The following is a 27,069-nucleotide window of genomic DNA, read 5'->3' as shown; positions in this document are numbered from 1 at the left end:
GACCCACTGAAGTTTATGGAGCTGAGGTTGAGGGACAGGGCAACATAGTTGGAGATGCACTTCAGCACACTCATTCTGTCATCTAAGGAGGATGGATGGGAGCAAGCAGAAACCTGAGGGAGGAAGGCCAAACAGGAGATGGATATGGTAGTACAGGGAGTGGTGACAAGGGCCTGAGCTAGGGGGCAGCCATGGGAGTTGAGAAAAGGGGTTGTATAAGAGAGATGTAAAGAAAAAAGCAACAAGATGTGACAACATGCAAGTAAGAAGTAGGCCAGGTGACTTCTGAGGTCCCTTTCAACTCTGAAATTCAATCTGATGAACTGGCACATCAGTTTTACTGTAAATGTGCTTGTGGCCACTATGGCTATTTTTTATTCCTGGGGAAACAGTGGGGAGTAGCTTCATTACTCCTGCAAACAGGAATTCATGCTCACAGAGGACCCCCAGAAAATACCATGTGCAGATGTGTGATCTGCAAATGCCAGCACTTCAGATATGCTTAGAGGTGAGAATCTCTGGTGCCTTTGAAACTATTCCAGTCCCACTCAGGCACTCTTACACAGGCACAGACTAGAATACCAAGCACTGGACAGATAGCCCAAAAGCTGTCATATGATTGCTATGATGGTCTTCTCTGCCCAGCTGGAGGAGCTGGGATATTTTAGTTAGAATAGCTCTTCCAAGTAAGTAAAAGAACAGATGAAACCAATTCCATTTACAATGATTCCCAAGGCTCACCTCTTGCTTCAGTCCAACATATACTTATTGAAGCCCTTACCAAATGCAAAAGAGGCCCTGTGTCAAGTGCTGGAATTAGAGAGTGTGGTGCAATAGGATCCAATCCAAGGACCTGGATTCAAATTTCACCTTTGATGCTTACAACTTATGTCACCTTAGACAAATCAATTCACTTACCTGGGCCTTGGTTTCCTCATTTATAAAAAAAAGAGGATATCATTAGGAGGCTTCTGAAATCTTTCTAATTCTAGATCTATGATCCTATGGCTCATGCCTACCCTCTCAAGGAGTTTATGCTCTCCTATACCCAAGTAAGAAACGTAACACAGAATAAGACAGAACAAAAGGAAAGTGTTATACAAGAATTCTAGGGAAATCTGAGAGGTATAGATAAGGGACTGAACAAACAGGGGAAGCTTCATAAACAAGGTGGTACTTGAACTGAACCTTAAAGGAGAGAAGATCTGGTGGGCAGAGATTAGGAGGGTATTCAGTCTAACCATGGACTTACAAAAGAGCTTGGTGGGCAGAGATGGCAAGTTGAGGTCCAATAATAGAAAGGAGTGCAGTTTGAAAGGAATGTAGAGTGCATGAAGGAGCCTAATGTTAGTTGGTGCAAGCCAGACTGTAGAGACTTCTACTGCCAGGCTACATGTTTTATCCTACAAGCATTTGACAACACTGAAAGTTTTTGAACAGGGTAAAACTTGTAAAAATCTTTGCAATAAGGAAGACTATCTGGCTGCTCTGTGAATGATGGACTGAAGAAAGACCAGAGATAGGAAAGCCACTTGAGAAGTCTGGGAAGTTTAACCTCATATGCGGACCAATGGGGAAGAAATCAACTAGAGCCTTGAAATGAAGTCCACTAAAAACAACTGAAACAAAACGAAACAAAAAACAAACTAATTCTTTTTAGCAGGATCCTAACTGCCCAATGAGCAATGTTTATTTTTTTAAAAAGCAGTCCCTCTAATACCTTTCTTCCTCAGCAGTGAGCATTACATTCTTTCTCTATAACTTACTAAACTCTAGTTTCAATTTGATCTTTAACGTAAGAATTTGTTAGAGAAGAACGGAAGGAACTACATTTCCCAAAGTGGAAAATCCATTACCTTCAGTGACACTGCAAAAAACTAACTGAAGGTTCACTTCACTCCTTAAACCACTTGGCTCATGAGACATGAGTCTTGTGTATATTCATCAGTAAAAATCCTGATCAAATCTAAAAGAGAGGCTTAATCCTGCGGTGTAAGATTTTGTTAATGAGGTCCCCTAAGCAAGAAGCCCTCACTGGGGCCAGCATTCCATTGTTGTACTGTTCCACTGTTCCATTGAGCCTTAGTTTCCTAGAACTTTAAGCACCTAAATGTCTACTACCACCCTCTAGTACGGAAGAGATAAGAGGACATACCTCAATCTCAGAATCACTGGAGTCTAGGTGGGGAGGAACAATGGGTAGCATGGGCTGTCCCATTTTAGCCATCCTAGAAATAAGCTTAGCTTTGGTCACATCGGGATTCTACAAAGACAAGAAAAGTCATAAAATTAATTGTTTTCATATGATTTGCCCCTATTTTTTCATACTGATTACAACTCAGTGTTACCTTATTCTCTTTAAGGCTGCATAATTTCTCTGCCACCTATTTCAAAGAATGTAAACAGATTAAATCATTGGTTTCCAGCCTCTCATGATCCCTGGGAATTAATTCCTAACTTAGAAGATATAAAACCCAGGGTGGCTCACCATCAGGAGTAGGGAGCAGATGAAATCAAATGCACTGTACACCCAGCTAGAAGTTAAGGCATTCAGAAATCATCAGTCTTGGCTGGTCTGAAATAAGAGTGAATGAGATTTGGAAGACAGCTGTGACGAAAGAAACAGGCAGGACCTAACTTAACTACTTGTTTGGAAACCGAAGATTATGTTTCATTTTCTCCTTGAATGCAGTCCTGGGAAAGATAATATTATCTGGCTTGTGATAATATTTTCAAATCCATATCTGATCCTTATGAGGTTAGTGTTTTGTTGTTACATCCTTGAGCTTAGCCCTTTAAAGATAGAGAAGGAACTCACACAAAAATTCAGCTATTGCTGTCCTTTAATCTTATGATAGGTGATGAAATCAGAAATCTACAGAAACTCACAGGATTTGAAAGTGGGGAAGTATCCTTAGGCGCTTTTTAATTCAATTTAGTCATCTGACAGATTCGGAAATGGAGGTGTAAAGAGGGGAAGTGACTAGACTTAAGAGATCTTCAAAGGAATAGAAATGGAAGGGGATCGGGAAGGATGTAATGAGGGTTGGTCTGGAACATAAAACAAGGGGGTGGGGCTGTGTTGGTTGAACTATGAGATTGTTATATTCTACCTCCATCATCCACAACTTTCTTACCATTTCCCTTTAAACTATCCCTCTTTAAATTGCATAAAATTTAAACATACATTTTAATTGTGTAAAGTGCTTCTGAAAACCTTAGAGGGCTACAAATCTTGGCTTCTATTATTGGCAGTTTCCCAGCTGTTTCTGTGTGAAAGGGGGCAATCTTTATTCTAAAATGATCTGTGCTTTTGGAAATCTAAAATCTAAAACTTCTTTTAAAAACTGGTATGCAGTTTTTTTAAAGAGAAAATTTTTAGAATTTTTTAAAATGGAGCAGACTTTAGAGGAAAAGAAAGAAGAAAAAGAAAAAAAGAACAAAAGCAAATACTTGTAAGAATAACAAGAAGAATCACATTTATGGCAATCAATTATTCTTTTTCTTAATTGAAGCATAAAACAATTATGTCCAACAGGATACAAATGTAACCAAGTGAAAATGGAAAAACAAAACAAAACGTAACCAAAAGTCTTTCAGTATAAATACATATATTTGATCTACCTCCTCCAACCAACCCATCCTCAAAGACACATTTTTTTCTTACCCTAAGATTTCATCTTTCACATCTCAATGAAAATAATTTCATGTTCAAAACCCTCTTATATATTTTCTCTTCTCCAAAATTTTCTCCTTATAGTCTTCTTTTTTTTAAATCACATTAAAGTGTTCATCCTCATATTTATAAACATTGCTAACACTTTCCAAAGACATTTGCCACCTCCCATTTCCTCAGACAACTCTCATATAATTAAGCAAGACAAGTCAACATTTGGTCATCACAATTTCAGTCTATAAGTTCAATTATGTGAAGTATGTTATATTACACACATATATAAAAATAACATGAATAGATTTTACCATGCCTCCTTCAGAGCAGTTAATATAACTTACCGCAAGTTGCTCACTGATGGAGTTTGACTTGGTTCGAACAGCTGGCTCTCTGAAAGGAAAAAATACATACAGTCTGAGATAGACGACATAACTAAGAAATACAAGTTCAAATTGCACTTGGCTTCTGAACCATTTTAACAGATAAAAGTTAGGTAAAGGAATTTTTATTCCTTAAAGCCTCTGAGGGCAACAGGTTGAAAAGATGAAATTCTCTGCTTATTAGATCTACAAATCCTATTTTTATTTTTTTTAATTTTTTATTTTTTTTATATCACTTTCATTTTTCTATATCTCTTTCCCCTTCCTCACCCAAAGAATTATCCATTATAACAGAGAATAAAAAAAAGAGGATAGAAAGCAGTTCAACAAAAATAGCAAACACAAGAACAGAGCATACACAGGGTTCCACACTCATTGTCCCCCAACATAGCAAAAAGAGGAAGGAGGTCCATTTTCATCTCTCATCTTCAGGGCCAATATAAGTGGGAATTATAATTACTCAGTGTTCAATTTTGATTTTCCTGTGTTCTTTCCATTTACTTTACTGAAGTCAATGCATATGGTATTTTCATGGTTCTGCTTCCTTAGCTTTGCTTCAGTTCATGTCAGTTTTCCTCTAAGTTTCTGAACACTGCACATTCATTATACCACAATTTGCTTAGCGATTCTTCAATTGATGGATATCTACTTTGTTGCTAGTTCTTTGCTACTCTGCTATAAACACTGTGACACAAGTGGGACCTTTCTTTCTATCTTTGACCTTTATCCCTGAGTCAAAGGGTACAGGCATTTTATTCATTTTCTTCAGCATAATTACAAACTGTTTTCTAAAACTGTTGAATCAATTCATAGCTTCATCAGTGTATTTTTGTGCCTATCCTTCCACAATCTCTCAAGACTGACTATTCCCATCTTTTGACATCCTTGCAAACATACTGGTCATAAAATCTCAGGTCATAAAACCTCTATTATTAGTGATTTGAAGTAATCTTTCATTCAATTCTTTAACAAACTACCAAGGGAATATTAGACAAAATAAAAACAAAATTCATCTGGAGGAACAAAGGTCTAAGAATGTCAAGGAAAATAAATTTTAGAAGTAGGAATTAAAAGGAACTAGCACTTTAAGAACTCAAATTATGTTTAAAGCAGGAATCAATTAAAACTGGGTACTGGTTAAAAAACTGAAAAGCTGATGAGTACAGCAGACTAATTAAGAAAGAATCAACAACAAATGAATTCAACGACCCAGTGTTTGACAAACATGAAAATATTCTCACTTGGGAAAGAACTCCCTATTTAATGATATTTAGTCATTTCAGCCATTTCTGACTCTTTGTGACCCCTTTTCTGGAAGTTTTCTTGGCAAAGATACTGGAATGATTTGCCATTTCCTTCTCTGCTCGTTTTACAGACAAGGAAACTGAGGCAGATAGGGTTACATGGCTTGCCTAGGATCATACAGATGCTAAGTGTCTGAGGCTAGATTTGAGCTCAGGTCTTCCTGACTCCAGGCTTGACACTATCTACTGCTGCACCTAGCTGCCCTTCCTATTTAACAGGGATAGATAAAAACTTCTAAGAAAATAGTAGAAAAGTCTGGAAGAAATTATGCTTAGACCAACACCTTACACCACATTCCACAATACATTCCAACAGATATATGCCCTTAATATTACTGATTATACAACAAAAATATCAAAAGAGAAGCAGAGCATATACTTCTCCCAGGTATGGGGAGATGTATTCTTAACCAAACAAGGAATAGAAGCAATTATAATTACATAAAACTGAAAAGCTCCTTCACAGACAAAATTAATGCATGTAGAGAAAGAAAGGAAAAGAAAAAAAATCTTTGTATCAGATTTCTCTGATAAGGAGTTAGCATCCAAAACATACAAACAACTAATAAATACACAGAAGACTAATAGTCAATTCAGGTTTCACTTTAGACCCTGCAAATTGGCAAAGATAAAAAAATGACAATAATCAAAGTGGAAAGAGTTTTGGAATGATAGGCACACTAACACCTTATTAGTGGAGCTGTGAACTGGTATAACCATCCTGGAAAACAATTAGGAATTATACAAATAAAATATACAAATAAAAGTAAATAAAATGTCTATACCCTTTGATCAGAGTTTTCATCACTGAACTTACACCATAGGAAGAAGTTCCCATACATACCAAAATACTTAAAGCAGAACCTTTTGTGACAGCAAAGAATTGGAAACTAAATAGATGCGCATCAAGTGGAGAATGGCTAAACCAATTGTGATACATGAATGTAATGGAATATAACAGTGCTATAAGAAATAATGAATATGTTTAATACAGAGAAGCATGGAAAGTGCTATATGAACTGATGCAAAGTGCAGTTAAGGAAAGCCAAGAAAACAACATTCACAATGACAACAACGTAAATGGAAAGAACTATACACACATACAAAAAAAAAAAATCAAACGTGAATATAGCAAAATTATAGAGATCAAGCATGACTTGAAAGAAGACTTCTGGGAGCATGCTTCCAACCCACCCCTTTATGGAAGTAGGTGGCCCACTGATGTGTGTGTCATGCATGTTTCTGAACTTTTTCTATGTACTAATCAGTTATGCTGATTTTTTTCTCTTTCTTTTTTGTCTTTAAAAAATACCATTTGCTCTGTGGGAGGGGTTGGCAGAGAGATATTGGAGAAAACTATGAGGATACAAAAAAACAAAAGACACCCACAATATCTTTATAATAAAGAAAAATACTTTTGGGATACTCTGTGCGTACATACACATATATACATGTATGTGTACATACATATATATACACAGAACTAATATTAACATATAAGACCAAGAAGATCCACGTGTCAGTGAATAAGTGGTCAAAAGATACAGTCATCAAAAAAAAAGAGTGACAAACTATTACCAACCATAGGAAAGATGGCTCCAAATCACTTACAAAAAAATGCAAATCTACATAACTTTGAGGTTTCACCAAGTTGGCAAAGAGAACAAAAGATAAATACACACTAATATACTGTTTGTAGAAATATGAATTAGCCTATTTACAAAAGAAATTTGGAATTATGCTACTGAAAGTGACTAAAATATCCACACTTCCACAAATCCTATTAATATTACCCATGACAGCATTCCAAAGTGTGTGCACCAAGATGCCTCTTTAAACCTAGTAGGTGATTTCCTCCTACGTTCACGTTCTTGATGTTGAAAGAGCTGGTTTAGGCTCCAGTTTCTTACCCAGGTTTAAAAGGCACTGCAGTGGGTGGCAGTAATACCGGTTCAGCACTAAAGTTATCAGCACCAGGTGTTGGAGAAGGAGTTGCAGAATCATGGGAATTAATGCTGTGCCCATCAGAGCCAGAATCTTTGGCAAATTTCACCTAAGGAAAGAATAATCAGTACAGAATAGAACAATTGTCTTGATTGCATAATTCACCAGTCTTGAGGAAATCAAGGTGGTTTATTATATGCCATTAGCCATAACTTCCTTAAATGCAATGGTAAAGAGAGGAAATGAAAAGCAGTTAGACTGGCTGACTTCAGTTCTCCCCTAGCTCTGGTGTTCTATGGTTCTGTAAGGCAATCTTCTAGAGGAGTAGGATGAGGGCAGAAGACAGAAGTGTCTTCTGGGGTTAGACTGTCTCAAGAGACAGAAAAATCTTTAAGTTTAGAGTTGGGGGAGGAGGAGAGAACAATATTTGTAAGTAGGGGAAGATGTCTCTGGAGAAACAAAATGTTTCTACAAAGATAAGAATTTAACTTTTTGGAGTCCATTTTTCAAATTCAGGATTTCGTTGTTCTTGGAGGGTGGGAGTAGGGAGAGCCAACTGTTTACTATTCAACAATCTGTGGTTTATCATAAATTTACCAAGTTTAATGTGAATTTGTTAACCAATCTCAACTAGACCCCAGTTGTTCCTTTAATTTCTCTCTAAATGATTCCCATATTCCCCACAGAAGCTATTTTTCACTCTCCTCTCTTGGGCTCCCCATCCTTTCCCCTTTCTCAGTTAAGGACTGCAAATGTCTCTTACTTTCCTAACAGGCTTCCTTTCTCCTCTTCCATTTATCTCCAAATCCCTGCCATCATCTCCCACTCTCTTTTCCCTTCCCCAAGTCCCTGACAAAGAGGGGGCCCTTCTTGCCAAGGCCAGGCCTTCTACCTGGACACTGGATCTTCCTTCCTCTACTCTGGCAGCCAGCACCCTCAACCATTCCCTCCTTTCTTTAGTCTTCAACTTCTCCCTATTGAAATCTCCCTTTCCTCCTGCTTTCAAACATGCCCACATGTTCCCTATTCTTTAAAAACCTGCATTAGTCTACCCTTTCCTCAAGCCATCACCCCTTCTTTCTTTTCCCTTTTTTGTCCTTGCTAGGACCTCCTGGTTCTCTATCCTTTGGTTCCTTCCTGGACTATCATTCCTTCATTCTCTGAACTCTTTTCCCTTCCCCAACTTGATGCTCTGGAGGATCAGTTCAACTAGACACCAGTGGTATCAACTCAACTGGGAAAGGGTACCTGTGGGCCCCATAGTGAAAACTACAAATTAACATTATCTCTATTATATTACATTTTTATTCATTTTGTTAAATGTTTTCAATTACATTCTAAGGGGAGGAGCAGCTGCTCTACACTATCTTCTGAACTCTAATCCCTGCCCCTGGTCCTCTTCCTGTCATCTGCCACCTTTGCTCCTATGCACACACTGCTGATTAGAGATGTCTAGGCCCAATACTAACATATGCTACACAGTCTCAACTGTCCCCTCCCTAGGGTACTCCCCTTATCAATCTGCTCTCCCACTCACCACAAGGGCTCTTCCAAACCCTTTTATCCCACCTCAAGCCTCCATAGTACCCCTTCATATTTCACTGAGAAAACTGAGGTCGTTGATGAGAGCTGCTTCTTCCCTCCTCTTTTCATATTACCCAGATATCTTCTCTAACTCTGCCCTTCACCCATCTCTCATGAAAGGTGACCCTTCTCCTTGACAAAAAAAACTCTTCATGTATTCTTTATCCCATTTCTTCCCATCTTCTCTGGTGGATTTCTCCTTCTATGAACCCCAAATCTTTCTCTATTTAATCTCTCCCTAGCAATTGGCTCCTTCCCTGCTTCCTACAAACATGTTCATGTTGTTTTCATCCTTGAAAAACCTTCAACTGACTAACTCTCCCTCCTACCTATCCTATACCTCTCCCGGTTCCTTTCGGGCTAAACTGCTAGATAAGGCTGTATACAACTGCATACTTACTCTCCTGACACCGGATTTTAAACCCTCTGCAACCAGGCTCATCACCTGACTGAACCTTCTCTTTTCAAAGTCACTAGTGATTTCTTAATCGCCAAATCTAGCGTTTTTTTCTCCTCATCCTTCCTGACCTCTGCAACCTCTGACATTGCTGATCACTCTCTTCTCTTGGATGCTCTCTCCTCCACGAGGTTTTCATGACATTGCCTTCTCTTGGTTTGACTACTTGCTCTCAGTTTCCTTTGCTCATTCATCTAGGTTATACTCACTAACCTGGGTTTAATCTGTGCAGATGACTCCCAGAGATATATAGGTAGATAACTATAGACACAATTACATATTTATTTAGGTACGATTATACATATGTACAAACACACACATAAAATTAGGGGTGGAGATAAAGATCTATCACCACCTCTAATTTCTCTCCTGAGTTGTAGTCTCCCATCACCAACTGCCTTTTGTACATTTCCAACAGGTTGTCCTACAGGCATTCTCAAACTCAATTTGTCCATAACTGAATAGGTTATCTTTCCCCCCTGAATCTTTCTTCTTTAGAACTTTCCAATTACTGCTGAAAGGACTAACATCCTCTCAAATAATCCAGGCTTACAACATAGTGTCATCCTTGACTCCTCTCTCATGCTCACTCTCCGTGTGCAATCTGTTGCCAAGACTTGTCATTTTTACCTTCATGACATCTCTCTTATGTCACCTTCTCGCCATTCATATGGCAGTCATCCCAGTTAAGGCTCTCATCATCTCGTGTCCATTCCTAGACTTGCCACTTCCTAGCATTCTTATACTTTATGCCCCTCTACCTATTTTACAATCTTACAAAACCTGCCCTTTGCAGCCCTTTCTACCTGACACTCCAACTCCTGGCTCTGCCTTTTCTCTAATTGTCCCCCAGGTCGGGAATGCTCTCCTTCCTCACTTCTGCCTTATAAGTCCCCTGGCTTCTTTTCAGACTCATCTGGAATCCCACATTCTGAGGGAGTCTTTCCTCAATCTTCCCTACTGGCAATACCTTCCTTCCTTATGAGATTAATTTCCAGCTATTCTGAATACAGAGTTGTTTGCACCTTTTTTCCTCCACTAGAATTCAAGCTCCTTGAAGATGTGGATCATGTTTTTGCCTTTCTTTGTAACCTTAGTACTGAGCACAATTCCTGGAAAATAGTGCTTAATAAATACTTGTTGACCGCTATTTGCTACTTCCTCTAATCTCACTACTTCTCAATTCTTTGCAATGTGGCTTCCAACTTCATCAGTGAACTGAAGTTGCTCTCTCCAAAATTACCAATGATCTCCTAATTGACAGGTTTGAGGGGCTTGTCTCAGTTCTCACAATTCTCAACCCGCCTGTTGATAGCATCTTTTTTCTCAAGGTTTTCATGGCACTCCTCTCCTGATTCTCCTTCTGTTTAATTGTTCTTTGTCTCCTTTGTTGGCTCACCATCAACATGCCCAAACTGTGAGCATTCCCCAAGGCTTTCTTTATTCTTCCTCTCCACACTTAGTTACCTCATCAGCTTCCTTAGATTTAAGTACCATCTCTATGTAGATGACTCACAGATCTATATATCTAGGCCCAGTCTCTCTTTTGAGCTTTTAGTCCCATACCAAATACCTACTGAATATTTCAAACTCCCAAAGACATCTCAAACTTCCCATGTCTAAAACTGTTTTCATCTCCTTTCTTCCTCATCCTTTCCTTCTCCCAAATTTCTTTTTTTTCCTTGAATCATCATCTTCCAGTCTCCCAGATTCACAACCTTGGCATTAGCCTTGTTTCTTCACTCTTCCTCACCCTATACATACTACCAGTTGCCAAATCTTGCCATCTGTACCATTACAACACCTTCCACATCTACCTCCTCTCTACTCACACAGCTATCACCATGCTTTAGGCCATCTTGCTTAGATTATTACAACAGTCTTCTATTTAGTCTCTTCACTTCAAATCTCTCCCCATTCCAGTCCAACCTATATACTGGTGCCAAAGTAATTTTCCATAAGTATAGATTTGATCATGTGACTACACATTCAATATTCAATCATCTGCAGTGACTCCCTATTGTCTCCAGGACAAAATATAAAGTCCTCAGCTTAGCTTTTGAAGCCTTTCACAACCTAGCCCCGATTTATCTTTCCAATCTCACTGGACATTCCCCTTCCCACACAGTCATCTAGCCAAACTGGCTTTCTCTCTGTTCCTCATACCTGATACTATTTTCTCATCTCTGTGCTTTGCATGGGCCATGGCCATTCTCCATGCCTAAGGATGCATTTCTTCTTTATCTCAGTCCTACAGAGTCCCCCTCTTTCTTTAAGATGCATCTCAAGCACCATCACCTATAAGAAACCTTTCCAGATATCCACCAACTGCTTGTGCTCCCCCTCTCAAACTACTCTGTACGTATTCGTATTAATTCACTTTATATTTATATTGTATATATAGTTGTATACATTTTTGTTGCTTTACCCCACTGGAATGTAAGCTCCTTGGAGGAGCTATACTTACTATACTTACCAGCTCTGTGACCCTGGGTAAGTCACTTAACCCCAATTATCTCCCTTTCCCTCTCCAAAGAAAAGAAATGGAACAGGAAAAAAAGAAAGAAAAGAATGTGACTTCCTTGAGAGAAGAGATTGTCTCATTCTTTGTACTTGTTTCTCCATCACCTAGCACAGTGTCTGGTATGTAGCAGTTGCCTAATAAAATCACATCGACTAACTCTTGTTGAAGGACCTCTATAGCAGAGGAAAATGAAAGCCTGTCCAGGCCACCTCTGTTAGTGCTTCACTCACCCTTTTGACTTCCACCTCAAATACCAGGGTTGAGTCTGATGGAATATGTCCACTTATACCTTCAGAGCCATAAGCAAGTGCTGGAGGAATAATGAGAAGCCTTTTCCCTCCTTTCCTCATGCCAAGCATTCCATCTTCCCAACTCTTTAGAGATCAGAACACAACATTAAAGGTTAGTTGGCATAAAATGAATTACTAACAATCAGTCAATATACATTAAATTGAATTAATAATAATCAGTCAGTCAATATACATTAAGTTCTTAATATGTACCAAGCTCTGTGCTATGCTCTGGGGACAAAAAGAAAGGCAAAAGACAGCCCATGCCCTCATGGAGCTCAAAACCTAATGGAGGAGACAACACAAAACAACTATGTACAAAATAAAATGGAAAAAATAAAGGTTTCCTGTTGAAGGTGGAATTTAAGCTGGGACTTTAAGGAAGTCAGGAAAGTTGGGAGGTAGAGATGAAAAGGAAGTATTCCAGGAGAAGTCAGTGAAAATACCCAGAGCTGGGAGACAGAGTTTCTTGTTCCAGGAACAGTAAGGAAGCCAGTGTCCCTGGATCAAAGGGTACATAGAAGAAAAAAGTGGTAAGGTATAAAAAGACTGAAAAGGTAATATATGTATGGGGGTTAGGGTGTGAGGGGAAGGGGAGAGAAGGGCAGGAAGGAGAGAGAGGCAGGTATTTGAACACCAAAAAAAAAAAAAAGATTTTATATTTTACTCTAGACTCTCTGAAGCAGAGCCACTAGAATTTTCTGAGTCAGGGTGAAATGGCTGGACCTGTACTTTAGAAAAATTACACTGGTTGCTCAACAGGGGACAGACTGTAACGGGGAAAGAATTGTGGCAGGGAGACCCACCTGCAAGATAATGGAATAATCCAGGCAAGAGGACATGAGCATCTGCTCATCACGGCAGTGGCATTGTCAGAGGAGAGAAGGGGGCATATCCAAAAGATGTTATAAAGGTGAATTGACAGGCATTGGCAACAGATTAGACATGTGGGGTGACACAGTCAGGAGTCAAGGATGGTATGACACCTAGCAGCAGAGTCCCAGAACCACTACAATCAAGACTCATCCAAAAGCCATCAAGGTTATCACTGTGCCTCAGAGTGCAGTATCTAAAGTAGATTTTCCAGACTTTTTTATCGTAGAAGATGCACGCACACACTCTCAAATGTCCTAATAATAGATTTGGTAAACTTAATGTCCATTGTTAAAATCAGGCCTTTCTTGATTAGGAAAAACTACCTGCCTATGATGATAAGGAAGAGAAACAAAGAGCAATGAGTGGCAAGAAGCAAGAATTCAGCAGTGATCTCTACTAGCCACAAACCAAAATCAGACTAGCAATAGGGGCCAAGTTTTAAAAAAGCCCAGGAAGGCCCTTACAAGCCAGCAACACATTTTCAAGTACTTCTAGCCAATGGTAAGGAAAGCCAGACAGATGACATCTACCCTGCTTCGAAATATTTTTCTAGAGATAAGTTCTACCATTCTCCCTCAGTAACTTCTTGGTAAAAATTTGGTTAGAAGAGTTTTACCCAGAGCAGAAAGGAAAAAGGCAGGAGAGATGAAGACTGTAATGAGTTTTCTTTTTTTGTATATTAACTTTAAGAAAACATTTAGGAAAATGTATGTAGTAATTCACAGAATTTTTTTTTCTCCTAGTTTCCAAACAAGCCTTTTAGGATAGTCAGAAATATGCCAAATATTAGAATTAGAAGTAAGCTTTTTAAATTAGCCCCACAGCAGCTTACAGATTCAAAAAGGGAAACAACCAGTATGGCAAAGTAGAAGAGGCACTGGACTAGGAGTCCAGGAGACCTGGGCCCTGTTTAGCGAGTATTGTGTGACTTTGGCTTTAAAATTATTTCAGTCTGATTCAGTGGTTACCTTAATTACTTTTCCTGATCCCAGCTTTAATCGAAGCAATTTATCCTTGTTAACAGAAGAGTCAAATACCTAAATGTGAGAGAACAGAATCATCCAATAAAGTCCCAAACAGTAAAAAATAATAATGAAGATCAGCAAAGTCTTAATTTAAGCCCAAACAACTACAGAAAAAAATAGTATAAGGGGTGTGGAGTAGTTATGGTATAGTTTGATTAGGCCCTCACAGGTGCTATTAAACTGAACACCTCTGCCAATATCATGACAACACTTTAGAAAAACTGAAAAAGCAACACTTAATTTTAACGACACAAGTCTACATCAATCAACAAACATTTCCTTAACCTGCAAAGTGCAAGGTACTATCTTAAAAGCTGCATGTGAGAGAGGGGAGCATACATAAAGACATTAAAAAGAAAACATTCCAGGAATGTCCAATCTTGATGTGGCATTAAGTGAGACTAACAATACAAGGCAGTAAATCACACAGGCCAGAGAAGTGCTGGATTCAGTCTGTGGAAGGAGAGGAGCTACTTTAGTTTTTGATGTCAGCAGACAAGTTAAGATCTGACATAAATTGAAATCAGTACACTAGTGGATATAAAGCCAAATTTATACTAGGAGCTGTGCCACACACAGGGGTACAAAGACAGAAATGGAACAGCTCCTGCTCTTGAGGAGCTTACATTGTGTCAGGGGAGACACATGAACAAACATCTGTGTACTGACACTATAGGAAAAGGACTGGATCTGTGATTTCATTGTATACAGAGCTCTTAGGTAAGAAAACTCCTACCTACCAATGCAGACTGGTATCTTCTTTGAAACCTGCAGTCTTAGAGAACTGCCTGGAGCACTGAGAGGTTAAATGACTTGCCCAGGAACACAAAGCAAGCATGTGTCAGAGGCAGGACTTGCTCTCTACCTACTATGCCACACTGCCTTCATCAAACTATATATAAAGTAAGTACAAGTCAGTTTTTTGTGGGGAAAAACTACCAGTTGAGGGACCAGCAAATGTTTCTATAAAAGGCGCTTAAGTGCACCTTAAAGGAAAATAGGGTTCACTAGAAGAAAAGCTAAGAAGTGAGGACATTCTAGCATGGGGCACAGCTTGGACACAAGAGAAACGGTGTCCTATGTGAAAAACTGTAAGGAAGCCCATTTGGCTGGATTGTAGAGCTTAAGAAGGGCAGTGATGTAAAGACTTCTGGTTGCCTCCAAGATCAAATATTAACTCTTTTGTTTGATATCTGAAGCCTTTTTCAACCAGTCCTAGTCTACATTTTCAGCTACTAGAGTTTACTGAGTGGAGGAAGGACATGGTCAGAATGACATTTTAGGGAAGTCATATTGGCAGCTGGGAAGAGGATAGACTTGATGCCTCCAGTCCCCATAGATATACAATAATGTAATAGAATTAGAGACAGAATGGACCTTAAAGATCATCAAGTCCAACTCTCATTTTACAGATGAAAAACTGAAGCCAAAGTGGTTAAGTGACTTGCCTAAGGTCTCATACATATTAAATGGCAGAGTCAGAATTTGAACCCAGGTCTTCTGACTCTAATCCAGAGCTCTTTTCACAATACTATACTATCTCCTCGGAGGAGCTTTTTTAAATTTCTCAAAGGTAGACTTTTTCATCCAACTCAATTTTTTCTTTCTCTGAGTGTATCAGGGCCCTTTCTAGGCTATTCATCTTGATTTCCTCAAGTTAGGAAACCTATAATATCCCATATTTTCTCAAACAATTACATCTCCAAACAAATGCACTTTTAATGAGATTGCAAAAGGAATATCTTTTTTGGTATAGAAAACATTGTCACAGTACTTAGATGTGTGATCACTGTCTGATATTCTCCAAATGGCTTTTCCTGAAATTATTCCTGATTTTCAAAAAGGACGTGAAAGATAGAAATGGAAGACAAGAGAAGACAATCACTGTTAAAGGTTAAACATTAAAATATTTCTCCTTGCAAATAGTTATCTGGTTGGGAAAAAATCATAAAACGGAAAATCATTTAGCGTGAAATTTCACATGCTTTTGTAAAGGCAAATCCATTAGCCCTAGTCTGGCCTCCGAAGTCATACTGAAGAAGTCTTCTATGTATTAGCCTTTCAAATACATAAAGACAGTGATGTTTCCCCTTACTCTTAATATTTAGTGAGTAAAACCATCCCTTATCCCTTTAGACATTCTTTATGGTTTTCAGATTCCTTACCAAACTCACTGCCCTCCCCTGTTTGCATTCTATTTGAAAATGTTATTCTTAGAATATGGAACCTAGAACTGGACACAATTCTTCAGATCTGATTTGGCCAACACAGAATACAACAGAATTATTAATATGATCTTGATACTGTTATGGTTCATGCTACCTAAGGCTAAATTAGCTGACCTGTGAGGCTCTTCTAGCTCCAAAATTCTACAATTTTATGAATCAATACATTAGTATGAAAAAAAGAAATTGATATTCAATTGACAAATCAAAGATGGGTGGCTCAGTCTCCTTTTCTTTCTTGGAATAATATATGAGTAATTTATTGCCATCTTTCCTGTGTCCACTCTAGAGGAGTCACTAGACCTGTTTTATTTCAGCATTTCATTAACACATGCTTAAGAACAAATACAAAGATGAAGAGAACGCTCATGTAGTCTGATAATTTTGAACAAGAATTTTGTCATCTACCATCAATAACCTATAAAAAATTCTTCTTACCTGGCCTAGTCCATGATTCTGGAAGAGCCAGCCTGTATAGGCCACCTCCAAAGAATTACCAACTTCAATGCTTGCACCCTCTCCTATAGTAAGATCCTGGCTCAGCACAACTTCCAAGGAGGATATGCTGTTACATTTGGCAATGCATATCTGGCAAAAAGGAAACCACAAGAACCAAAAATGGGCACATATTTGATATTTAATTAATGCTTATATCCCCTCAACAGTTGCTTCTACCAAGAAAAGATAAAAAACTCAGAACCATAAAGACAGCAAAATCCCAAAGTCAGTGTTTTAAAATACAGTAAAATCTATCTGAGTCATTACCCTTACTGAAGGATCATTTCCATAGGTATTAAAATTTAATATTGTCTACTATGTGCAAGATACCGGGCTGGAGCTACAGTTAGCAAATAATTCTGACCATAATAAGAGATCCATGAAAGTATGGGATGGGAAGAGGAGTCCTCTCTCAAGTTAACCTCATGTTTCTTGTGGGCAGTGGGCTGAGGGGACTTTTGTAAAACTTCCTATATGCTCAAAACTTAAATCTTTCCACTGTTATGTGATTCTTTTTAAAAAGTCCATTTCATTTTCTTTTTAGTTCCAAATTCTCTCTCTTCCCTTCCTTTCTCCTTCCCTTTGAGAAGGCAAAAAAAATAAAACCCATTACAAATATGTAAAAGTTGTACAAAACAACGTCCACATTAGCCATATTAAAACAAGCAAAAGAAACAAAGAGAAGAAAATATACTTCATTGTGCACTTTTAGCCCATCAGCTCTCTTTCTGAAGGTGGACAGCATGTTTATTGCAAGTCCTTGGAACTGAGGTTGATCATGGTGTTATGCGAGTTACTACATCTTTCAAAATCTTGACAATACTGCTCTCACTGTACAAATTGTTCTCCTGATTCTACTTACTTCACTTTGCATTCGTATAAGTTTTCCTTGTTCTTTCTGAAACCATCTCCAACATTTCTTAAAGTATAACAGTATTCTATCACAACCATATACCACAACTTGTTTAACCATTCCCCAATTGATGGGTGATCCCCTAATTTTCAAATTGTTTGCCACCATAAAAAGAACTTCTATAAAACTTTTTATACATATGAGTGCCTTTCCTTTTTCTTTGATCTTTTGGGGTACAGATATAGTAGCAGTATTACTGGGTCAAAAGCTTTAGGAGTACCCTTCTAAACTGCTTTCCAGAATGACTAGATGAGTTCAAAGCTCCACCGACAATACACCATTACATTACCTATCTTCCCCCACTCCCCCCTCAAGCATTTATTTACTTTTTTTGCCATTTTAGCAAACCTGATGGGTGTGAAGTGGTACCTCAGAGTTGTTTTAATTTGCATTTTCCTAATCATTAGTGATTTAGAGCATTTTTTTTCATATGGCTATTAATCTGATTTCTTCCTCTAAAAACTACCTATTCATATCCTTCAGCTATTTATCAATTAGATAAAGGCTATTATTCTTTAACCAATGACATATGTCTAAATGGCTATATTTCCTAAGATGAGGTTTAGCACACCCATCAACTGAATGTATCCAAAAGTAAACTTGTTATCTTTTTCTCAAACCTTCCCCTCTTCCTAAACTTCCCTATTATTGTTGAGGGCACTATTATCTTTTTGGTCTTTCAGGTCCACCATTTACAAGTCATTCTTAACTTCACACTTTCTCTAATTTCTCATATCCAAGCAGTTGCCAAATTCTGTCAAGTCTACCTTCATAACATCTTTTATATATGTCCTTATCTCTCCTCTGATTCTATCCCCACTCCCATCACCTCACACCTGGACCACTGTCATAGTCACTGGTTGTTCCTCTTGACTCAAGTCTCTCCCCATTGCATTCCATCATCCACTAAACTGTCAAACTGATCTTCCATGTCAAACACAAACCTCCCCCTCTTCCCCAACTCACTCTTCTCACCATTCTTTCTTATACCTTATATCCATGTACTCTCTGATGTCAACTTGTCAGTTTGCTGCTCCTCAAATAAGACTTCCAATGCCGTTCTCCATCTCTGGAACTCTGTCCCTCCAGGGGGAGAGTCCTGCCTTCCTTCTAGTCTCAAATGAAGTAGCCACTTTCTATAAGAGGCCTTTCCCAACCTACTTAATCTTAGTGTTTTCCTTCTGAGAATATTTCCAATTCATTCTGTATATGATTTGCTTATTCATGGTTGTTTATGTGTTGTCTCCCTCATTAGACTGTACACTACTAGAGGACAGAGGCTGTCTTTTACCTTTCTTTGTACTGTCAGCACTTAGCACAATGCCCCTGTACACAGTAGGTTCCTAATAAATAAATGTTTGTTATCTGATTGAAGTTTCAGTACTGCATTGTAATGGAATTAAACTCAAATACAAATATATCCCTGCCACCTCATATTGACTAAGAAAACCACAAGTTAACATTATCTATATTGTAGTATATATTTTTTTATTTTGTTAAACATTCCCTCATCACATTTCAATCTGGTTCCAGGAGCACTGGGAGGTGGGTTGAAAGTGACACCTTAAATTTTACTAGTGGGAAATAAATGTATGCATATAAGTAAACATGAACTATTTACAAAGGTAATTGTAAAAGGTAATTACAAAGGATATACAAATTAATACCAGTGTTGTTGGGAGAAGAACCTACGATTACAGGGATTAGGGATAACCACCTATACAAGATAGTGCTTGAGGTGAGCCTTGAAGGGACCTTAAGGATTCCAATGGGCAGAAGCAAGTACTGCACAATGGGTGCTGTAGATGGGGGCACAGCTTTTGCAGAGGCCTGGGAGGAAGAGAGAGGGTCATCGTTATACGAAGAAATCAGGAAAGTTGTCCAGGGTACTCATCATGTCCCACGGACATTATCTTTATCTTTTCCCTAAACCAGCACTACTTCTTACCTTCTTTCTTTTGAGAGTACCACTGTTCTTCCAGTCACCCAGGTTTCACAACCTTAAAGTGCTGCTCAACTATTCACTCTTCCCACACCCTCTAAATCAATCAGTTGCTAAGTCTTATTGATTCTATCTCCACAATCTATCAAATACATCTCCTCTCTGCACACCCAGGCCTTCATACCCTCATCCATCCTTGCCTGGAAAAATTATGTGAGCCTCCTCACTGGTCTATCTGTTTATACAGCCTTTCTCCTCTTCAGTCCATCCTCCATAAAGCTACCCAAGTGAAATTCCTAAAGCATGTCTCTCTTGCTCAAGAAGATCCAGTGGTTGCCTACTGCCTCTAGAGTCAAATACAAACTCATCTACTGACATTTAAAATTCTTCATGATCTGGCTCCAACTTCCTTTCTCATTCTCTTTCACATAACCTGAAGTCACAAACTCTATGCTCTAGTCCAAGTGCCCTCCTGGATGTTCTCCCATCTAGCATACTTTGCTCAGTGCTTGCTTCTGCCCATTGCAATCCTTAGGGCCCCTTTAAGGCTCAGCTCAAGCACTACCTCATGTAGGTGGTCCTCTCTCATCCTCTTACTTGGGAGTCCTTCTCCCAACATCAGAATTACTCTGTATATCCTTTGTTAATTTACCTTTGTAAATACTTCACATTTACTCACATGAACACATCTTATTTCTCCCTAGTGAAATGTAAGCTCTCTAGTGGAAATGACTGTTCTTGTTTGTCTTTATGTTTATAGTGTCTGAAACATGGTCACTGGTGTTCAGCTGATTACTGAATTGAATTAAATTGCTAAATGTTGCTGCTTTAACTAAACAGTATTTCTTTTACCTACCTGTGCCCCAAAAGTTTTACCACGTTGGGACAACTTTTAAAAATAAGGTATGTTGAGATTGGGGGGAAGTACGTATTTTCTTGTTCAAAAAATGATTTTTCTCTGTTGGGATTGGAAGTTCAAATCCGTGTGGACGGTCTCGGGCGGGTAAAAGTGGGACTTCTAAATCTTAGAGGCTTACGAGGCCCTCCATGAACAGCGGGGATTCGAGAAGGTCAGACTGAGCTAGCTCGGCTAGCTCGGGTATTTCCACCTCTCCCCGGGAGATACGTGATGGGTGGAGTCTCCCTGCCCTCGAGGTCGTCCCGGATCTGGGCACACTATTGTTATCTAACAGCACAGTATTTAGATGCAAACTGTGTGGCTGAAGGTTAAGTAGGATTGAGGAAGCCTGAAAGCTCTCTTAGCACGTGAGGAGCCAAGAGGACAGTAGGCTCCGCTTCTCTCTTTCCTCTCTCCCCTCCCCCTCTCTCCCCGCTTGTACTTCTACTTCCAATCCCTTAAGATCCTAGCCTCCTTAGGAAATCTCCCCCTCTTCCTCCTAAGGAAGACCCCCCTGCACTTGTAACTAGACCCTGAAATAAAGCTCAACCCTTGTTCGACTCTGGAACGTCCTTTCTCTCATATGAGCATCCGGTTTTGGCCAACCGAAGACCTCGGAGGTGAGGTAAGAAGACTCGGGTAGCCCACACAGGCCTCTAGGCCTGGCAGTTGGCGCCCCAACAGGGACTGGGAGCGCAGATAATCCTGGGTGCTTTGGGAACACCCGGAAGGGGCTGTGAAAGAAGTGAGTCCCGAATCCTAGATTCGGAAGGAGAGAAAGAGTGAGAGAAGCTTCCCACACCCATGGGAAAAGGGCAGAGCTGGGGAATCTATTGCCAGTAATAAAGCCAGAGGAACAGGAGGTCTGGGCTGAGAAACTTCACAGGGAATGCAGGAAGGCGGGGGTCACAATAGAGTTAGATGACCTCCGAGAATTTTGTAAAAGGATTTGGAAAGTTTCTCCTTGGCTCAAGCAGGCAGGAATATCAAGAGAAAAATGGGGAGCGGTCGGAGAGCAAATGACTGCTTATGAGCAACAATACCCTGGGGAGCTGGAGGATTTAGATTTCCTGATATTCGGTGTAATTAAGAGCCTGCTGGAAGGGCCGGAGAGGCCAGGGCGGGATTGGAATGAGAGTGGAAGCGGAGAGAGGGGAGGGGAGAACACGGGAGGGACGGAGAGTCCAGGCAAGCAGAAAGTTAAGCGGAAAGTTAAGGAGCGTAAAGAAAAAATAGACTCGGAGCTCCATCTAGCGGATGGAAAAGGCGAGGCAGGGGAGAATACGCCGTGCCTTCCCTCCGCGCCTCCTTATAACCTGCTCCATTGGTCAGACAGTTCAGGGCCACAGTCCAGTTTGGAAAAAGGAATAAGAAAGGCTATAGAGAATGGAGAAGATGTAGGGACATTTCCTGTGCTAGAAATAGCGGACCCCAGTGTCCCCGGTGGCGTTCGACATTGGGGGGGGAAGGGGTGACCAACTTTTCACCTGAATCTTCTCTTAGAATATGCTTTGGACAGTAGGCTCCGCTTTCTTCTTTCCTCTCTCCCCTCCCCCTCTCTCCCCGCTTGTACTTCTACTTCCAATCCCTTAAGATCCTAGCCTCCTTAGGAAATCTCCCCCTCTTCCTCCTAAGGAAGATCCCCTGCACTTGTAACCTAGACCCTGAAATAAAGCTCAACCCTTGTTCGACTCTGGAACGTCCTTTCTCTCATATGAGCATCCGGTTTTGGCCAACCGAAGACCTCGGAGGTGAGGTAAGAAGACTCGGGTAGCCCACACAGGCCTCTAGGCCTGGCATTTCTCTTTGACGAAGAGATAAGAAATTACACCTTCTTCCCTTCTTTGAAGAAGTAAAACAAGTAAAAAGAAATAATTCCATGTAGAAATAACAATATACACTATGGATAAACAGTTGCTAACCTTTCAGACTTGGCAATTATGTACACTTTGCTGAACTTTATTCCCCTCTTTCTATTTTTCACTTGTTACAATATTTGGCTTGCTGGGGAGGAGGAGGTATATATTCAGAAAAGAAGGTGATTTCAAAAAGATAATACAATTTTTAAAAATCTCAAGCAATTTAGATAAGCACCACTGTTATTTTTCTCAAATATTTCAGGTTCAAGTGATGAAATTAGTTTTTTCAAAATGCTCTAAATCACTATTGATTAGAGAGAGGCAAATCAAAACAACTCTGAGATATCACATCACACTTATCAGACTGGCTAATATGACAAAACAGGAAGATGATAAATGCTGGAGAAGATGAGGGAGAGTTGGAACACTAACTCATTGTTGGTGGAGCTGTGAGCTGATCCAATCATTCTGGAGAGCAATTTGGAACTATGCCCAAAGGGCTACAAAAATGTGCATATCCTTTGACCCAGCAATATCGCTTCTGGGACTCTATCCTAAAGGATCATAGAAATGGGAAAGGGTCTCACATATAGAAAAATATTTATAGTAGCTCTCTTTGTGGTGGCCAAAAACTGGAAATCAAGGAGAAATCAATTGGGGAATGGCTGAACAAGTTGTGATATATTAATGTAATGGAATACTACTGTGCTATGAGAAAGATGAACAGGAAGACTTCAGAGAAGCCTGGAAAGATTTATATGAACTGATGCTGAGTGAAAGGAGCAGAACCAGGAGAACTTTGTATACAGCAACAACCATAGTGTATGAGGAATTTTTCTGGTAGACTTAGTACTTCATTGCAATGCATGGACTTAAAAAAATTTCCAATGGACTCTTGAGGCAAAATGCCTTCCACATCCAGAGAAAGAACTATGGAATTGGATTGTAGATAGAAGCAGACCATTTTCTTTTGTATTATGTTGTGTTTTGCGTTATGGTTTCTCCCATTCATTTTAATTCTTCTATGCAAAACGCATTTAATAGAAATGTATGTGTAGAACCTATATAAGAACAACATCTCAGGGAGGGAGTGTGGAGTGCGGAGGAGGGAGTGGAAAAAAGCCTAAGATATTTGGAAGTGATTGTAGAACACTGAAAACAAACAAAATAATTCAATTTAAAAAAAAAGAATTAGTTTTTCATGCCTGACACTAAGAAAAATATAGCAGCCTCTGATATTTCTCATATTGCTTCCTAGAGTTAACAGAAATGCAGGCACTCTTAAGTCTCTCCAAGGGAAAAAAGTTCTTTCCAGTTGTAAAACTTCTACATTTTAACTGATAGAGTTATTGCTTAAAACATTTCTAGATTCCTCTTTGGAAATGGTTTTCAGAAACAGTATAGAGAAAATCAGTTTCACTGCTTTATAGCTATACATCATTAAATATTTTCAACTACCTGCTTATTGAAATCCACTGCAGCTTTTTCTGACTCAAACATCATGGACCAATTTTGTCTTTGGTCATCATAAAAGGTGCTATAATTGTTGGGCTGTACCTGTAGGAAAAAGCAGTATTTGAACCATTAAAGCACGTGCAACTCATAAATTTTTGTTGTTGTTGAGTCATTTTTCAGTTGTGTCCAACCTTTGTGATCCCATTTGGGGGTTTTCTTGGCAAAGATACTGGAGTGGTTTGTCATTTCCTTCTTGAGCTCATTTTACAGAAGAGGAAACCGAAACAAACAAGGTTAAGTGACTTGCCCAGGGTCATATAGCTAGTAAGTGTTAAGGCCAGATTTGACCTCTGGAAGATGTGTCTTCCTGTCTCTAAGCCTGGCACTCTAACAACTGAATCACCTAGCTGCCCCATGTTTTTGCTCACAAGTAACAGATGACACATCTCACTGTCTAACACTATAGTCAATATCCTGACCAAAAAGCACCCATAGGAGAAGTCAAGGGAGCCATCCCTTTCTGAATTCTCAGATCTTGTCTCTATTCCACAGTTACTTTTTGAAAGGCTTTGTTAGTTACAGGGAGGATCAAAGTAAGTAGGAGCTGCAGGAGTGGAACTAATATTTTGTATTTTGGGTCTGTGCTTCCTTAGAAACTTATTCCAAGGCATAGAATGATCAGCGTACACTTTGGAGATGTTCAATGTCTCTTACCGTCAGTTCAAAATTTGGATGAATCCTGGCAGAGGTGATTGGCTGTTGCTGACTTATGTAAATGAGAATCCTGTACTGGAGCCCACCAAGGACGGAATACGAGAGCAAAAAGAGAAAACAAAAAAATGAACATAAAATCCACATCAGCAGATGCTAGTTGCTAAAGCCTACAAAAACCTTAGATTGCTTCCTAATTTTGTCCTAAGGAACTATCCCTTTTTTTTTCATTTTTCCTTCCAATTTTGGTCTCTACATATTGTTTCATATCTTTTTATACAATTGAACACCTACTTTATGTGTTATATTCTCATATTAAGAAAGTGAATTTTAAAATAATGCAACTAAGACAACAGAACTTATACAACTTAATTAATGCTTTCAAAAACAGCAGAGTCCCCTTGGAAAGGAGAAAAATGTTCCAGGATGACAAGTATGGAGAACAATTTGTACAATCTCTAGTCATGTACAAAATATGACCAAAGGCATTACAACTTCAGCTTTCAGTACAAGATGAGGTCTGGGTATGCTCACTTCCCCATCGAAGCTGTTATTTAAGAGTAGAGTTCACTTCACTTTCAGTCTGGGTGAAACACCTATCTGAAGAGTACACATGAGTGCTGTTTAAATCATTTCTCAAGCTCAAAAAGATGAGTTAATTCTTGAAGGAAATTATACTGAATCCATATTAAATTTGGCTGCTCTGACCCAGTGGACCACATTAGTGAAAAATAACAATGTCAAGAATTTGGGGAGATCATCTGGGCTTCTGAGAAAAGAGTCCAGGGCCACAGGATGATGAATGAGGTGGAAAAGTGGTACAGATACCAAAGACTATTCTACAGATTCACTCAGATGGCTCTGGAGGCAATTCTAAAGATGAATTTACAAAATGCTTCACGTAACAGCCTCGTTGTTAGAATGAGGATAGTGACCTAAAAGAATGATACTGAAGTCAGAAATAACTTAATTGGAGATCTTGGATTTCTCCCTTCTGACATTAGAACTTTGTGATCCTATAGGGCTTACTAAAATGCTTTCTACTTACAACAATAAACATTGCTGATAAACCCAAGCAGAAAAGGAAATGTTCCTTCTAACTAGCTTACTTTTAAAGTGTAATTTCTTAAGACAGATTCAAATGATAAAAAAAGATCAAGCACAAATTGGCTTATTCACAAGAATGAACAGAAAAGCATTATTTACTATGATTTGGACTCACATCATCAGGAGGGTAAACAACCATCCTCATCACAAGACCAAAAAGGGCACTGGGCAAGCTCAAATGACAACTGCCACCTCAGCAGTTTTAATTTAAAGAGAATCTATTTCCTGAAAAGAAAACTTCACACCTAAGAAATCACACAGCGCATACTTGGGTAACAACACCAGCAGAAAGGCAAGATAAAATTACACACAGCACTACCACAAGCTCTACTGTAGCACCCTGTTGAGCCAGGCATAAACTTCAATGTGTATGCACACACACACACACCCACACACACATACACTACATACATATACACACACATATGCACACACATGTGAGCAATAAACGTGTGTGTGTGTATATACTCGTGTATATGCATACACAAAAGCTTGAGTAGTTTAAATCTGCACTAAGACTGGGCAGAATTCATGCATGTGTACATAGAATCAGGGCCCCTCTCACCTCTTTGGCAGTGTGGTTCCCCAGTACTGCAGCACCAAATTTTCCCTGCTTCACATACTGACCATTTGTGCTGAAGAAAAAGAAAAATTGCTTAATAAAACTGCTACAAAATAAATAAGCAGACGCTAGTAGATCAACAATGACTGCAACAATGTAGATTTAAGACCACTAAAAGGAAGTCAAGTTTTTGACTAAATGGAAAACCAGGCAAGGCCTGGAACATAATAACTAATGAAGCCTACAACCCCACTCATAGCAGAGAGACAGAGGACAAGTAGAGAGAAATTTTGTACACTGTCAGATGCTGTAGTCATTGTATCAGGCTTTTGTTTTATTGTTTTCCTTTTTCACTAGTGAGGGTTCAATGTGTGTGAAATAACTGTGATTAAAAAAAAAAGGCTTAAATAAATGAAAATAGCAAAAATAATTTAGTTGGAGTAAGAGCTACCCGAAAGGAAGCTAAGTAGACATCAAAAAGGTGAGTATCTCACAATTGAAACTTGTTTTTTAATCTCTAAGAAGTTATACCATAGTACAAGACACTATGAGGAGGGAGGGGGATGTGAAAGAGTGAAGTTGGACACACATCACATTTAGAATCAGTTCCATAGAGGAAGGAAGTCTGAGTTTTTGCAAGTGCCATCATACATGGAACCACATGGTGGTGACTACAGAGTCACTAGTGTCGAATTCTTAGAGTTCCTGGGTCAAGCTAGGAACTGGCATTAGTCGAGAAGTGGCAAAGCCATGAAGTAAAGAAGGGAGGCAGGGAACTAGTACTTATTAAAGTGACTTGCCCAAGGTCATATAGCTAACTAGTGTGTAATGTGAGATTTGAA

At 39.2% G+C, this 27,069-nt stretch overlaps 1 protein-coding gene across 5 annotated transcripts in view; it reads right to left on the bottom strand.

Moving 5' to 3' along the window:
• Positions 1–27,069, bottom strand: part of FKBP15 (FKBP prolyl isomerase family member 15) — an 83,004-nt gene that overhangs the window by 42,258 nt on the left and 13,677 nt on the right. For 2 of the 5 annotated variants that reach the window (XM_072632477.1, XM_072632474.1), the window contains exons 4-12: positions 26,231–26,300; positions 24,562–24,636; positions 23,851–23,949; positions 16,721–16,870; positions 14,001–14,069; positions 12,097–12,240; positions 7,268–7,410; positions 4,015–4,063; positions 2,156–2,263 (exon numbers count right to left, since the gene is read on the bottom strand). In XM_072632477.1, the coding sequence (XP_072488578.1) occupies positions 2,156–2,263; positions 4,015–4,063; positions 7,268–7,410; positions 12,097–12,240; positions 14,001–14,069; positions 16,721–16,870; positions 23,851–23,949; positions 24,562–24,636; positions 26,231–26,300 (907 nt within the window). Of the gene's footprint in view, positions 1–2,155; positions 2,264–4,014; positions 4,064–7,267; positions 7,411–12,096; positions 12,241–14,000; positions 14,070–16,720; positions 16,871–23,850; positions 23,950–24,561; positions 24,637–26,230; positions 26,301–27,069 lie in introns of those variants that run through there. The other 3 variants (XM_072632475.1, XM_072632476.1, XM_072632478.1) reach the window with 2 other exon arrangements.

Source organism: Notamacropus eugenii, chromosome 1 (genome assembly GCF_028372415.1).
Source record: "Notamacropus eugenii isolate mMacEug1 chromosome 1, mMacEug1.pri_v2, whole genome shotgun sequence".
NCBI classification, from domain to species: Eukaryota; Metazoa; Chordata; class Mammalia; order Diprotodontia; family Macropodidae; genus Notamacropus; species Notamacropus eugenii.
Note: the sequence above shows the minus strand (reverse complement) of the source record. Positions and strands in the feature narration are given on the sequence as shown.